Genomic DNA, 15,422 nt, shown 5'->3' on the forward strand with positions numbered 1-15,422 from the left:
AGCAGGAGGATAACGTTTGGGTATTTTTGGGCCTGTAAATGGGACCCGGTATGGATCTCTGTCAAACTATGGGCATGGGTTGGGCTGAATTCCATGTCTGTTTTTTTTCATCTTATGGGACTTGTCATCTTGTACAAGTTTGAAGATTATTACCTAAAAAAATTAGCCCCCCTAAAAAAACCTTAAAAAAAATAAGTTTGAAGAGGAGCTAAAAAAAGAGTTTGAAGAGTCCCTAGAAAAATTATGAGTTTGAAAAGAATGGCAAAGACAACTTGATAGAAACGGTCACCCATGGGGGAGCTCCCGCACGGTCGATTTCAACAGCACCGACGATATAGAACGCCATGCATCTTCTTCGTTTCTGGCTCGGGCTCACCCGCGGGAATTACTATGCAGGGCCAATAAGTGAGTGCGATGTGCCCTTGTGGGCCAACAACTTCAATTAAGTCGGATTTTTTTGCTTCCTTTTTGCTGCTTTAGTCGTTGACATAGGAGGCGACGAATGGTGACATGTCACCACCGAACTCCAAGATGACGAGCATCATTGCTTGGGTGGCGTTCGAGATAGATGAGTACTTTAGGAACTCCACAGTCGGTGATGTTAGCGTTCTTGCGCGTGCAGCTGAGCTTTTCGCAGGATCAATGTTGTTCTTCTATGCTCGTCGTTTAACTTGGAAAGATGACAGACGTAGGGGCAGAGTCAGGGACCAGGTAGACAGGGCCTCGACCTAGGGGCGTGGCTGGCTGACCCTTTGCCATGTATAGGTACAGCTACAGTACATGGCATTGTTTGTCATTATACATACATTGTTTGCCTCGGGCATCACTCCAACCTGAAGCCACTACTTGGCAAACAAATTGGTCCTCGAGATGGTGACGCTGGACTTGAGGCAGTGACGCAAATGGTTACTAGCGTTGATGGGTTCTTGCTCGCTGTTCGGCGATGCCATTGGCTCGTCTACCACTAGTCGATAACGGTGTGGATTCCAGCGAGTACCGAGAAGGAGAGCACTCACGATGTTACCGAGGAGCACGTTGTTGCAGTCCTTCTGTTCCTTGGCATCCAAGTAGTAGCGCCTAGTAGCAGTCTTGATCTAGAGACTAGAGTTGGGAGGTGCATGTCCATAGATCGCCGGCGGGTGAGAAGAATCCATTCACGACTCCGTGCTAGCAGCCAGTCACATAATTCTTCCCACAGAATATGTTTTAGTCTATAAATAAATCTATCTTAACTTGAGTTGTTGCCCCACACGCACATGTGGCACCCACTTATTGGCCCTCTACAATAATTCTTGTTGGGAGCCCCACAGCAAAGCCTGACTCGTCAGATTGATTTCCATCGCTATCGAATTCGCTCATGGATAATCAACCGACCAGCCAAAGATTGCCCTCCGCCACTTGCTGTGAGCGTCACTATTGTATATATTCGCGCTTCCTCTATACTGACGAGTACTTGGAAACAGACAAGAAGCAAAATAGTCTAGCTCGGCTGAAGTCATTTTCTATAGGTTCCCTCAATAATATGTAGCCGCCACATGTATAGTCTACTTGGTATTCTGAATAGTACATATTCAGTATATGAATTTGCTTTTCACTATTCATATACTAGAAACAATAACTAATAACATTTAAAATATTGTTTGATGAAACCCAAAGTAATGCTAAAAGATTTTACAAATTCAAAATAATCATCTCAAAACGACTTTGATATAATATCTTTTTTTGGGTTCGATTTTTTTTCAAATATTTCACTGATATACAAAACTTTTGAAATAATTTTACCAAAATTTCAGAAGCACAAATTCAACTATTTCATACATATTTCAAAACATTACAAATATAAATCATAAATAGTCATGCTAATTTCAAATATTTTTGTCATATTTAAATCATTTTAAGAAACATTCCGCACACAAAAATCAGTTTGAAAAAACATTTATCACAAGCTTCAATTATTTAAAAAACAACCTCACTTTTGATCCATAGTTTTCTCACACATGTTTCAATTATTTCAGACATATTTCATTCGATCTCAACCTTTTAAACATACACCAACAAATTTTAAAAAGTATTCCACGCACAATTTCACAAATAGTTTTTTGCCAAACATATTTTCAAATAATACGAAAATTCGTATTTCAAAAAACTATTTTGTACTTTGTTAAGTCTTTTTTAAAGAAAATCTGCTATGAAGCATTTTCGTTGTTCCTTTAGAAGCTGGCTCATTTTGTTTAGAGGAAACCTGGGCTCACTTCGGTAGAAACAACGTTAAGTCTTCTATTGGGCCGAAATTCTTGAAGACGCGCAGCAAAGCCTTTTCCCGACGCGGCCCATCACTTAAACCCATAAACTCTCCTCTCCATCTCCCCGTCCGCCTGCAGCAGCTGCTAGGGTTCCTCTCGCCCGCCCCGCCGCCGCCCGTCCACCCGCCGCCGCAATGGCCGCCGACACGTCGAAGCCGCTCTTCCCGGCGGCGCCGCACGCCTCCCTCCTCCCGTCCCACGGCAACGCCAACCGCCTCTCGCCGGAGGCCGCCTACTGGCGCAACTTCCGCTCCTCCACGCTCGACACGGGCTCCACCGCCTTCTCCGTCACCCACCTCGCCTTCTCCCCGGCGCGCGCCCGGCCCACGCTCGCCGCCGCCTGGTCCTCCGCCGTGCACCTCTTCGCCGGGGACCCGCTCGCGCCGCGGCCCAAGGTGACCGTCTGCAAGGACGCCGCCGCCTACTCGCCCTCCTTCCGCTGCGACGGCGCGCTGCTCGCCGCCGGCGACGGGCGGGGCGTCGTGCGCGTCTTCCGCGTCGACAAGCCCACCGCGGGGCCCCTCCGGACCCTCTCCGCCCACGCCGCCCAGACCCGCGTCGTCCGCTACCCCGAGGCCGGCGGCGACAAGGTCCACCTCCTCACCGCCGGGGACGACGCGCTGCTCGCCTACTGGGACGTCCCCTCCGAGACGCCCGTCTTCACCGTCCCCGCCGCGCACCGCGACTACATCCGCGCCGGCGCGCCCTCCCCCGTCGACCACAACCTCTTCGCCACAGGCTCCTACGACCAGAGCGTCAAGCTGTGGGACGCCCGCACCGGGAAGGCCCCTGCTTTGACCTTCTCCCACGGCGCCTCGGTGGAGAGCGTGCTCTTCCTGCCGTCCGGCGGGCTGCTTGCCACGGCCGGAGGTACCACGGTGAAGATTTGGGATGTGATTGGTGGTGGTCGGCTCGTGCACTCGGTGGAGAGCCATGTCAAGACGATTTTTGCGCTCGCGCTCGGGAAGATGGGCGCCACCGGGGAAACCCGGCTGCTTAGCGCAGGGAGTGATGGTTATGTCAAGTGCTTTGATTATGGGGAGCTCAAGATGACACACTCGATGCGGTATCCCAAGGAACTGCTGTCCGTGGCTTGCTCACCGTGTGGGACGGTGCTTGTTGCCGGGTCTTCAAAGGGAGACATCTTTGTGCGCAGAAGGAAGAAGAATGCAACAGAGGAGGAGGAAGAGGAGGTTGTAGGCAGCGAGTTCGCTTGGACAATGCCCAAGCCAGAGAAGCAGGCGCTCAAACCGAGCTACTACAGATACTTCCTCCGCGGCCAGAATGAAAAGGCCAAGGAGGGCGACTTCGTGATTTCAAGGCCCAAGAAGGCGAAGTTCGCAGAGCACGACAAGCTGCTGAGGAAGTTCAGGCACAAGGACGCTCTGGTTTCAGCATTAGCCAAGAACAATCCGAGGAGCGTCGTGGCGGTGATGGAGGAGCTGGTCGCGAGGAGGAAGCTGGTGAGATGCATCGGGAATCTGGACGTGGCCGAGCTCGGGCTTCTCCTCGACTTCCTGCATCGCAACGCGACCCTGCCGAGGTACGCAAGGCTGTTGCTTGGGGTGGCGAACAAGGTGCTGGAGATGCGCGCGGAGGATATCATAAGCGAGGATGGGGGGAAGCTGAGGGGGTGCATCAGGAACCTTAAGCGGATGGTCGTGGAGGAGATTAAGATACAGCACACGCTGCAGGAGATCCAGGGGATGATATCTCCCATGCTCGCGCTTTCTGCGAATAGATTAGAGTGAATTTTTGCTACCTGGTTGGGCTGCCATAAGTGCTCGTGTATGTTCATTTACGCTTCATAGACAACGCTTGCTTGTTGGTGAAATTTTGGCTTGTTTCTACTGAGTGAGATCCTAGTGCCTAGAGACTTTTGATCAGATTGTTCTTCTAGTATGTCCCCTTATTTTGATGATGTTCAGTATCGATTCAAGTGATGTGGTCGCTTATTCCTTGTGCTTCTCTTCCACAAAAATATTATCAATCATTCAGTTTCCAAGGTGAGACCATGTATCCTGTGCTGATCATCGTGCCAGAGCTAGAATGGTTACATTTGTCTGTAACAAATTGATAGTTTTGCTGTTCCAGAGACTGGAGCTTTTCTGTGTCTTTTTTCTTGCAGGCCGGTCTTGATATTTTTGTAAACTTTGTAATGCATCGTCAAATGACTTCTGGACTATGGCAATCCGTCTCCTGTCACGACAAAATTTGTGGAAGTTGGCTGCTGCTTTTGCACTCCTTAATCCATCCCAAAACATGCTACTTTCACCTTGCATCTGATTCTCAGGTATTTTGAATCTTACCTATTTCAGTTCTCAATTCAATGCTCTGTGATTACCACATGGCCATAATCCTGACTTGTGATCAGATTATTTCTCTAGTATGTTTATTTTGATGATATTCAGTTCAAGTGATGTGGTCGCTTATTCCTTGCGCTTCTCTTCCAGACATATATAATCAATCATTCAGTTTCTAAGTTTTGAGACCCTGTGGCCTGTGCTGATCATCGTGCCAGAGCTAAAATGCAAGAAATTGATGGTTTTGCTGTTCCAGAGAGCATCTCTTGCCCTTTCCTCAAAAAGCTGTAACTTATCAAAATTTTGTGGTTTAAGGAGTTTCTGAAATGCATGAAACTAGAGTAGACGGTAGCTGTATAGCGACCATTAGTTTTTCTTATAGCTTGTTGAATCATGTACTGGGAGTGACCTGAAGCTCATCCGCATGATACACTGGGTTGTACATGAGAACTGCTGGTTTTATCGACAAAACAGGTAGAGAATACTCAAAAGAACCTTGGTGTGTTGTCAGGCACTTGGTATGGAACATAATACATTCAGTGGCTATTAGGTCTTGCTTGCTCTCTGCATAATTCTCTGGTGGAGCCTACCAGATTATATAACACTTGCAAAAAATGCTGCTGCTTACCCTACTAGTTGAAAATGTACTGGAGACAGCTATTGCTGTTTTATTCAGTGATTTCATTGATGTTCTGAGAGGCACTCGGCGGTACATGGCAGAAGTTGAGTACGCCAGCATACATGCACTGACTCTTGTGCATGTCTATGGAAACACTGAAGAGAGAGGTATCTTTCATATATGTACTCATGTGTAGTGTATAGCTGTAGTGATTTCAGATTTGTAACAGCCCCTTGTGCTAAGAGGAATGACATGTAACACCGAAGTTTCCATATTATACTGTAAATCATGCATTAGTAGCTAGCTGATGAATACAGCTTGTGATGAAAACCACTCTATTTTAATCTATGTGTTGTGCTGAATGTTGAGTTACATGCATCTGTATTGTTTAAGTTACAGGTTAGTTGCGGGTCTCTCAAATCGTGCCTCTGCATAGAGTGCATTTATTTACAACTAGAAGTAGCTAGACATTTGTTCATTGCACTTTGAGACTTGAACTATTTGTGTGTTATCCAAGATAGTAAGAGATTGTTTTTTCTTTTTCATTCTTCTTGCAAGCCTGTCTTGATATTTTAGAAATTTTTGTAATGCATCGTCAAAAGAGTATTTGATAATGGCAATCCGTCTCCTGTCACAGCAAAATTTGAGAAAGTTGGCTGCTTCTTTCATACTACTTATTACTTAATCCATCCAAAAACGTACTACTTCCACCTTTCCATCCGTCCCTCGGAGTGAAACCGTTTTATTGATTCTTATCTCTTTCGATCCTCAATTCAATGCTTGTTGCTCAACAGAATTTGTAGTTTATCTGCTTGTTCATGAAGTGGCATAATTTACCAGTTCCAGCTTCTTGGCTTAATTATATGGTTGCATTTTTCCTATGATTTATCACTGGACTTGATTTTGTCAAGTGTTGCCTATTTGGTTACTCAACTTATTGTCTGAACTCTGAAGTGTCTACCAAGTACCTGGACAAATTTGTCTCAATATAGTTCATTTGTTGTGGATGATATATGATCAAATTTAGTTTCATCATATTTTCCCTTCTACTCCCTCCGTCCCAAAATTCTTGTCTTAGATTTGTCTAAATACAAATGTATCAAGTCACGTTTTAGTATTAGATACATCCGTATCTAGAGAAATCTAAGACAAGAATTTGGGACGGAGGGAGTACTTATTGCAGATCTGATGCTGTTTCCCCTAGTGAATGCTTAAACCCCCTTTACCCATTTGTGAATTCTTGGGATGTTAGATGGGCTACCTATGATTCCCTGAATCTTGTTTTGTCTACAGATGGGAAACCCAAGTTTGAGTTTGAGGTGGAGCCCACCAGGAAGGGGAGATATTTGACAAAGAGGCATTTGAAGCTTCAGAGGAAGTGGGAAAAGAGGAAGAGGAAGGAGGCCAATAAAAATGATCTACGGCAATATCAGCCCAAGAGGGAAAAACAAAACAGAAATTCCCTACAGCTGAAGCCTGACTCAAATATAAGATCAAGAAGGTATCAACAAAAGTTAGCCTTGTTTTCTCTTTTGCTATTTGGTTTGATTGGTTACTGCCTCACTGGAACATTTTAACAATGTGTGGTTTCCTTCGCAAGGAAGTTGTTTGCTTGCCTTTTCTATATTTGGCATAGGACTTGCTAATTGCTACTTTATGTGTTTAGATCGTAAATTGGAAGATGCTTAACATTAATAAACCTGAACATGGTTTGACAGTTAACATTCATATCTACGTTTATTCAGCAGCCTGTTTCCTGTTCATATGTCCATAAAACACAGCTGGTGGCAGCACTTGGATATGATCATTAGCCATCAGGCTGACTATATATGTGCACATCTTTTCAAGTGCCCACTGATACATGTCTTCTTTTTACCCCCAGGCAGTTGAAAAATCAAAATATGAACAATAGCTGGTGACAGTTCGTCGTTTCGTTGAGAAGGAGCTCAGACTATACTATCTGCATGTTGCACTCTGTGGAAAAAGACAATCCCAGAATGGTGATCTGGTTCATGGTGGTAGCAAGGAAGCTTCTTCACTAGGAATAGAGGAATTGGATCATGGAAAGGACCAAGGACCGCATCTGGCCTGTTACGGCCCCTGATGCATCAACGACAGCGTCCACTGAACAAGAGTCTGACGAGGAGGTGTCGGTTCCTGGAGACGGGGTTCAGTTAACTGAAGAAGGTTCAGAGAAGGAAACTGTCAAGCCCTGCCCTGACGCACCACCCGCGTGGTTCGGCCCAACCCCAAGGTCACCGGCCCGAACTGGATGCGCTGAGCATAAAGGCAAAGGTAGGGTTGTCTATGATGTTGCGAGTGGAGATGATATATGCAGTTCTGAAGACGACGGTGTTGTTTCTGATCATGGGGTGTTGTATCCAGGGGAGTGAGGTGCAATTGCCTGACTCTTGCGCCTTGTGGAACCCTTCCTAACATTGAATTGCTTCAGACTGAGCCACCACTGTCGTGTGCTCTTTCTTACTGACCAACAATAGTCTACAACAAATCCCCGTGCATGGAATCTTGCAAAATCTACTCGATGTGTCATTAGGTACAATTTTTATTTGAGTTGGAATCACTGTGACTTATTGAAGTTACCACGCCGGTAGGCTCGAAATAAAACATGGGCAACTTTGTTCGCCGAACATCGCATCCAGCAAACCTTGGACTCCATGAAGTCTTGAAGAAGTTCGTTATCATTACGCACCATTTCTTATATTCAGTTCTAATAAACGTGATTATTGTTTCTCGGCTGAATATTGGTCGTTAAGAAGCCACCTCGACATTCTTCGCCTGGCTGAAGAATAATTCATGGAATAGTCTCTATTTTTTTTTCTTTTCTTTTCGGAAAACATGATTTTTTAATAAAACGAAATGATTTATTAAAAATAAAAAATAATAGCATTTTTCTGAACATTTCTAAATGCATTTTTCAAATGTAACAACTTTTGGGAATTTTGACCAGTTTTTAAAAAGTCTGAATATATATAACTGTGTGCTTACTATAGAACGATTTTTACTATGTTGGGTATCTGTAGATATATAAGTTTGTTGTACTTTTCATTTTTGTTTTCTGTTCCTGTTTTATTTTATGTTATAATAATTTGCGATTACAAAAAGGATCTAAAATTGCAAAAAACATTGTTAGTTTTGACTTCTCAAAAACAGTTCTGGAATTCAAAAAAGGTCCATGATTTCAAAAAAATTAAAAATATATTTTCATGAACAATTTTTTATTTTTATGGAAAAATTATAAGCATTATTTTATAATGATGAACAATTTTTAAACTTGAATAACAACTTTTAAATTCGGTAAAAAATGAATTTGTTGAACTTTTTTTGAAAATGATGAACACAATTTTAATTTAATGAACATTTTTTAGGTCGGTGAACAAATTTTGATGACCATTTTTAAATCCGATGAAAATATTGAATTCAATGAACCCTTTTTTTTACATAGATGAACATTTTTTTTAATTCGATGAACAAAAAAATCTTCGTGAATTTGAAAAAGAAATTTCACAAAAAAAGTGAAAAAGTAAAGATGAGAAAAGTAGAAAGAAAAAGGAAAAAGGAAAGGAAAATGAAAGGAAAAAAGAAAGAAAAAGAAAATACGAATAAAAAAGCAAAAAATGGGCTTGCCCATGAGAACTCCCAGCACGGGAGGGGTGGGGTGCGCGGTAGCGCCGTATAGGCTTCCCCCATAGAGAACACTTGGTATTAAAAAAAAGGGAGTGTCTATATTACAAACGACTGAAATTGAATTGGCCTTCAATCAAATATACCAACCAGTAAAAATCTGAGACCAACTGAAAAAAAAAACTTGACTGAAAATAAAGGGGCATTCAACCAATTTTTTCAGGCACAACAAACATGGCACGTGTATGTATGACCTATGCGCTCTATGATCCATGAGCAAGCAATGAAAGGGCCCAAAAAGCAACACTGCCAGGTCAGTACTCTCACGACATTCTCCATGTTATTGACAGTTTTGTTTTCTTCACAATACTATTGGAAGAAAACCTGAAATTGTCATGGCATTCTCAAGGATATGAAGTTGATACTTGTGGAAGAAACTCCTGAACACAAACATACTATAAATTCATAATTAGCTGCTGTAAAATCATCATCAACCTGCTGTACACTGATAAACACAAGATGAACTAATCACATACTAAACGTTTCATCGTCATGAAGCTTTAAATACAGTGGCTTCAGTTGAAATTTACAGTCATCTCACTATGAATAAACAGTAACTTTTAAAGTGTATCACATATTCAGCTTTGATGAATTTTACAGTGTTCATTTTACTAAAATTCCAGTCAGTAACAACCAGATCACAACAAAGATACTGGAACTTCAGTAAAAATAAGGAGAAACAACCAGTAACAATGTGTGCTTTATGATCAGATAAGAATGAGAAAGAGGATGGAGGAAGAAGGGGACAGAATAGCTACACAATCAGGAAACTACAGTCACACCAAGAAGATAAACTGTAGGTCAGTACTCTCACAATCTCCTTCAAATAGTTCTTCCAGTAAAAAATGTAGCACTGTAAATTCAGGTAACTGTATAGTGTAAAATCTATCACTGTAAAATACAAAAATCACAACCTTTAGGCTACTACTATAAATTACAGAAGTTATAGGATTGTAGAACTTCAAACAGGGTAGTGTAAATTCAAACATAAGGTCACTGTAAATTCAAACAATCAAAAAAATTATAGTGCGGTAAATTATAGAAGCTATAGGACAGTAAATCCATCATCAGGTTAGTCATCAATTAACTATAATTTACTACGAATACAAACAAAAAGTAGACTTCTATGAATACTACAGTACTGTAAAATCCGAAGGTTGAGGTCGGTTGTGGCGCCCATGCATTGCATCGGAAAAAAATCGCACGCCCTTATGGTTGTCCGGATCTTCTACTTGAAGACGGCTAATCATTACGCCGTCGTCCCAAGCTCTTCCGCGCTTCCCTTGTTGTTTGATAATCTATCTAGCCCTTTTCTAATGGACCACTTGGCATGCTGTTTACAAAGCACATATCAGCACACTATAACACTGCCAGTAGTATTCATACATGGAAAGCCCACGCAACGTTCAATCCTTCTTTACCGGGTCTTTCTCTTATTGTCACGTTGTAACCACACCCCTTAACCCTCTGCACAACTGTCATTCCTTGTTCACCGGGTCTATCATTTGCCACGTTATACCCACACCTCACCCTCCTGCTGTTCTATATCTGTAAGCATTTTGTTGATCCGCTAAACATCTTGTTTCAGTAGATAAGTCGAGTTGTATAGCCGTCTAACTCGTATTATCATTGGTGCTTACTGAACCACATAAGAATTGGACTCTTGTGATCCTGAATATTTAATTTAAAAAATCCGTGACAAAAAATGCTCAACATTAAGAATATTTAATTTAAAAAATCAGGACCTGAACGATTATATGCATAAGCCTGATGGTTGCATATAATACAAAGATTGTTGAACCGGTGATTGCTAAGAGGTCAATTTCATGCATCAAATATAAACTGTAGTAGAATTTGATAATTATAAGCTTGCAAGGAAACCTGGGTACAGAAATGACCTATTGGGTGTCGCCTTCTAGGAAATCTACCCTGTTCTGAAGGCTTGTGTAGATGAATTATTTTCTATGTATATACTTGTACACGCTTCGCCTTCGCCCGCTAATAGCGGCTAAGAAGCATGATCAGCTAGATCACCATCACTGGATTTAACCAGAACAAAAACCAAACCATTTTATACATGAATATCTATAAGACTGCAGTCAGAACTAAAAGTGCCCGATTTTAAATATGGGTTGGGTGGCCTGCAGGAGTGCAGTACTTGAGAGACTATGCTAGTGTAGTAAACATAAATTTGGCCGGTCAGCTTCTATAGGGAATGCAAAACACTTATGAAATAAGAAACAGAGAACATCTAAGCAGAAATAAGGTACATGTTTGCTTACGAATGGTACTAACATGATATATTTTCTGCCCGCCGGTAAGTTATCAAGCAAGATCATCAAATGTTTCTTTGTAGACCACATTGTGAGTATTGCCAATAGTTTTCAGGAGAGTTATTTTCAGTCAAAGCTGGAATATGAAGACTGACTAAGAAATACTCACATCAGTCAAAATAAAAATCCTGGGCTGAAACTTTGAGATGTACATAACTACTATAATGTAGCAACGAACCCATACTCTTTTTTCATTATCACTGCTGCTTTTAGACACTCAAGCGGACATTTGTATTGGCGACTATAAGAAAACTGAAAAAAAATATTACATAGAGCGGGCGGTGAGGTCCCAGCTGGGGGGAGGGGGGGGGGGGGGAGGCGGCGGGGTGGCACTCGGTAGGCAGAGCGACCGATGACGGTGTGGTCGCATGCGAAATCATAGTCAGAACTTTGCATTTGAAGGTACACGCTCAAAGGAAAAAAATTGCTCAGTGCCAAAAGTATCAAATGCCTAAAACTGAAAATCACATCCTGAACTGAGCATTTTATTAAGAATCAGCAAAATAAGTTAAAGACAATAGTACGAGAACAGGTGAACGGTGATCTGATTTCAACACAAAATACTCATGAAGAAATAAAATGGGTGGACAGTGATTTGGTTTCTAAGCATAAAACTGATCATGTTTATGCCACACATTAAGCACATAATGTGTGCGTATTTGGAGCCTGAAACATCTACCAACTAAAACTACTCCCAAAGGCAATCTTCAAGTTCAATCTTAAGACGTAACACATAAAGCTACAGACTACAATTTTGATGCACAGATTTAGCTCACTCAATTCAGTTTAGAGAGCACCAACACCCAATTCTGGAAAAAATAATGTGAGGCCCAATTCTCCCGATCCTTACATCTGTGAATCTGTGATCCCCCGCTGCATCAAGCATCAACCATCATGAGATTGATTCCTTAATTGATCTGAAAACTATTGCTTGGATTAATGTACTGTTAGAACTTGATATATATCAGAGGAAAGGAGGGATAAAACCTTGAGGAGCTGCATGTCCATGGCGTCCTTGACATCTCCTTGAAGAATCCCTTGACGGCGACGACCGTGGTGGATGGGGAACTCCCATGGCGTGCCCCAACTGCATCTCCAGCAGAGGATATGAAGAGAAGGTGAGATGTAGGGGCAGCGGATCTCGGCCAAGAAGGAAGGAAAGAAGAACTTTGGACCACCGGAGACGCGCCGGCGAAGCCATGCCCGAAACCCTAGCCATGGGTGTGTGGTTGCGAGCGGGCTGTAGAGTCCGGGAGCAGAGAGTCTAGATGGAGGGGAGGGAGGCGCGGACCGTGGGCAGCTTGGAGCGTGCCGCTCTGCGCCGGAGGTCGCCGGAAGCAGCCGGCATGGGCGGCGGCCGCGGCGATGACTTCATGGGCGAGGGAGAGGAGGCGAGCCCGTGTGCGCTGCGTGTGTGGTTGTGTTTTCTTTTTTTCTTTACAAATCTGCTTGGACTGCGCGTTGAATAGTCCAAACGACAGGGGGTTTTACGCAAAAATGAATCGTTTTTCCAGAGTGCCACTTAAAGGGACTGCGGGTTGATTTCAAAGAAACAGAGTTTTTTTTAGCAAAACCACCAGTGACGTACGACCAGAAGCAATGCGTGGTTTATTACTACTAGCAAACACGCCCGTGCGTTGCAACGGAAGATAAAAAATTTAGAAAAAAATTTATGCGTTAGTCTAATAAGTTGGACTTAATACCACGACATATGAGGTTCCTCTATTTTAACACGGAGGCTCACCATGTTGCCACTTATCTTTTCTCTCACCCTCGCTAATGATGGTCGCGATGTCCAGTGATCACAATGCATTTGACGTAGTAAATTCCAAGGCTATGAGCTTGCCACTTCACGCCACACTTGTCATTATGTTGCGCAAGGGAATGTTTAAAACTTAAATTTTTCTATCTCATCAACCACAAACTACTAACACTGCTTAGACATATAAAGAGTTTTCAAAAACTAATCAAATCCTATACATAAAAGACTTTTGAATCGGCGAACAGTTTAGCGAATCGAAAAAGTTCTTTTTTGAAATTTTGGATTTTTTAAATCATAAACGTTCGTTTTGTTTATGAGAATTTTTTGAAATGCATGAATAGTTTTCGAATACTTCAACATTTTTTGACTCGACATTTTTTTAATCTATGATTTTTAAAAATATTGGAGAACTAATTTTAAATTTTGTGAATTTTTTTGAAATTTTGTGAATTTGTAATTTTTTTGAACTTTTGTTAACAAACTCTAAAATTTCATGGATTTTTTTCAGATACACGAATGTGTTTCGAATACATGGTTATTTTTTAAAAATCATGAACATGATACTATTTCCTGACCACTTTTTAAAATCATTATTTTTATAATTTGTGAACAGTATGTAAAATCACCGACACTTTTTGAATCTGAGAAAATTTGATGATTTTCCATTTTTGAATGCACAAACGTTTTATGATTTCTTTAACAATTTTTTGAAACTCGTATCTTTTAAATTTGGAATATCCCGAATGAGAAACATATGGAATATCCCGAATTTTCCATTTTTGAATTCACAAACATTTTATTTTCTGAAACGGAAATAAAATGAGAAAAGAAAAAAGAGAAAAATGAAATTAAAAAAAAGATATGCGAAGCCACGCACATGGGCCGGCCCATTAATACAGTGAACGTTTGTGAGAAAAGGAAGGGAAATAGAGCAAAAGGTGGGACTCGAACCCTGGTCTCCAGGGAAGAAAAGCAATGAGTTAGACACTGGAGCACTCATGCATCTATGTTTAATAAGGGAGTCATACCTTTAAAGAATTCAGGACGGAGGTGACTTTTGAAAAAAAAATCAAATCGTTTTCTTTACTTATGGGTGGCATAGTGGGTAATTTATAGCAACTTTGGGGTTATTTTTTTTGACGAACGACAGAAACTCAATTCTCTTTATTATTAGGTAGAGATAATAAGGTAGAGATTATGGTTTCGCCACTATGTCTTCGCTTCCATGTCAACATGTGCTGCTCCCCTCGGATGAAGGCAGTGGATCGGAAGGAGGCCAGGCACGAGACTTGACATCATGTCCGTTGAAGGGAAAAGCATTGGTTCCCGCTCGAGAAGGTACGTAGTCATGGTGGGCGGTGGCGCAGAGAACCGAAGCATGGTGGCCGGAAGCGAGCATCCCGATGGAGTTGGACCTTTGCCAACATGATGGAATTGTCTTCGATTCCTTGTTAGCACAACAACGAGAAAGCAAGTACACAGTACAACGCCAGCGGAACCCAAAGCAACACAACTGAACTAGAAAGAAAAATAAAAAAAATTCACTAGCTTACAAACAGGGTCCACTAGGGAAAAAAGCTCAAAACTCTCTTATCTCTCCATTCCTTAGGATCTTATCAGATGAACTAAAAAATAAAATAAAAATATGTTTTTCGCCAGCTGATAAACAATCCACCAAGACAACAAAAAACTCAAAGGGCTCACTATTCTGGAAAATCATGAGTGCAATTCAAACTTTTGGGGGCAAATCCCAAACCATGAGTTTCAAACTCCCGACCTCTTCATGTATTACAAGTTGAGTTAACCAACTAGCCACCATACATGTTGCGATTAGCTTACTTCTTTTTTTCTTTTTTAAATATAACGCTATAAAAAGCAGCGTTTCTCCTATTTGTTCTTTTGTTCTCTTTTCTTTTCATTTAAATTTTTTTAATTTTTAATTTTTGCTTTTTGGAAGTCCTGAACTTTTTTCATCAAATTAGCTGATTTTTTCAAATTTGATGAACTTATTTCAAATTCGATTAACTTTTTTCAAATCTGATGAACTTATTTTAAATTTGATTAACTTTTTTCAAATCTGATGAACTTCTATCAAATTCGATGAACTTTTTTTAAAATTTAAGGAACTTTTTTCAGATTGAATATTTTTTCTAAATTCAATTAACATTTTTATGAAAATTTTAAAATTTCATGGAAGTTTTAAATTTTGATGAAATTTTCTCAAATTAGATGAACCTTTTTTGTTTTGATTTTTTTTATTTTTTTAATGAAATTTTGTGAGCGCCCTATAGGAGCTCCCCACTTGTCGTGTCACTTCGGGTTGGTTAGTTATTCTCTTATCCTCTCAAAGGCACCCCAAATAGATTTATGGTCCAGAATAAATTAGTATAAATAATTTTT

The 15,422-nt window shown here is 41.3% G+C and overlaps 1 protein-coding gene and 1 long non-coding RNA gene across 4 annotated transcripts; one reads left to right on the plus strand and one right to left on the minus strand.

The window, feature by feature from the left end:
• The first annotated feature begins 2,330 nt into the window (after positions 1-2,330).
• LOC109765836 (protein SLOW WALKER 1) lies at positions 2,331-4,258 on the plus strand. The gene has a single exon (XM_020324606.4). The coding sequence runs from the start codon at positions 2,438-2,440 to the stop codon at positions 4,052-4,054; it is 1,617 nt and encodes a 538-aa protein (XP_020180195.1). The 5' UTR covers positions 2,331-2,437; the 3' UTR covers positions 4,055-4,258.
• Positions 4,259-9,903: 5,645 nt separating this feature from the next.
• LOC109765838 (uncharacterized) lies at positions 9,904-12,697 on the minus strand. Of its 3 annotated transcripts, none has more exons than XR_012189907.1 (3): positions 12,429-12,697; positions 12,248-12,347; positions 9,904-12,184 (listed from the first exon to the last, which is right to left on the minus strand). It is a non-coding gene; the product is annotated as an uncharacterized lncRNA (long non-coding RNA). The 3 variants fall into 3 exon arrangements; XR_012189906.1 differs by having other exon boundaries at positions 11,725-12,133; positions 12,439-12,676; XR_012189905.1 differs by having other exon boundaries at positions 11,725-12,133; positions 12,429-12,662.
• Positions 12,698-15,422: the final 2,725 nt, after the last annotated feature.

This window comes from Aegilops tauschii, chromosome 7, assembly GCF_002575655.3.
Source record: "Aegilops tauschii subsp. strangulata cultivar AL8/78 chromosome 7, Aet v6.0, whole genome shotgun sequence".
Taxonomy (NCBI): Eukaryota; Viridiplantae; Streptophyta; class Magnoliopsida; order Poales; family Poaceae; genus Aegilops; species Aegilops tauschii.

What these genes read in the sequence shown, in the direction of transcription:
- LOC109765836 (XM_020324606.4), top strand. Translation starts at nt 2,438, where the DNA reads ATGGCCGCCGACACGTCGAAGCCGCTCTTCCCGGCGGCGCCGCACGCC.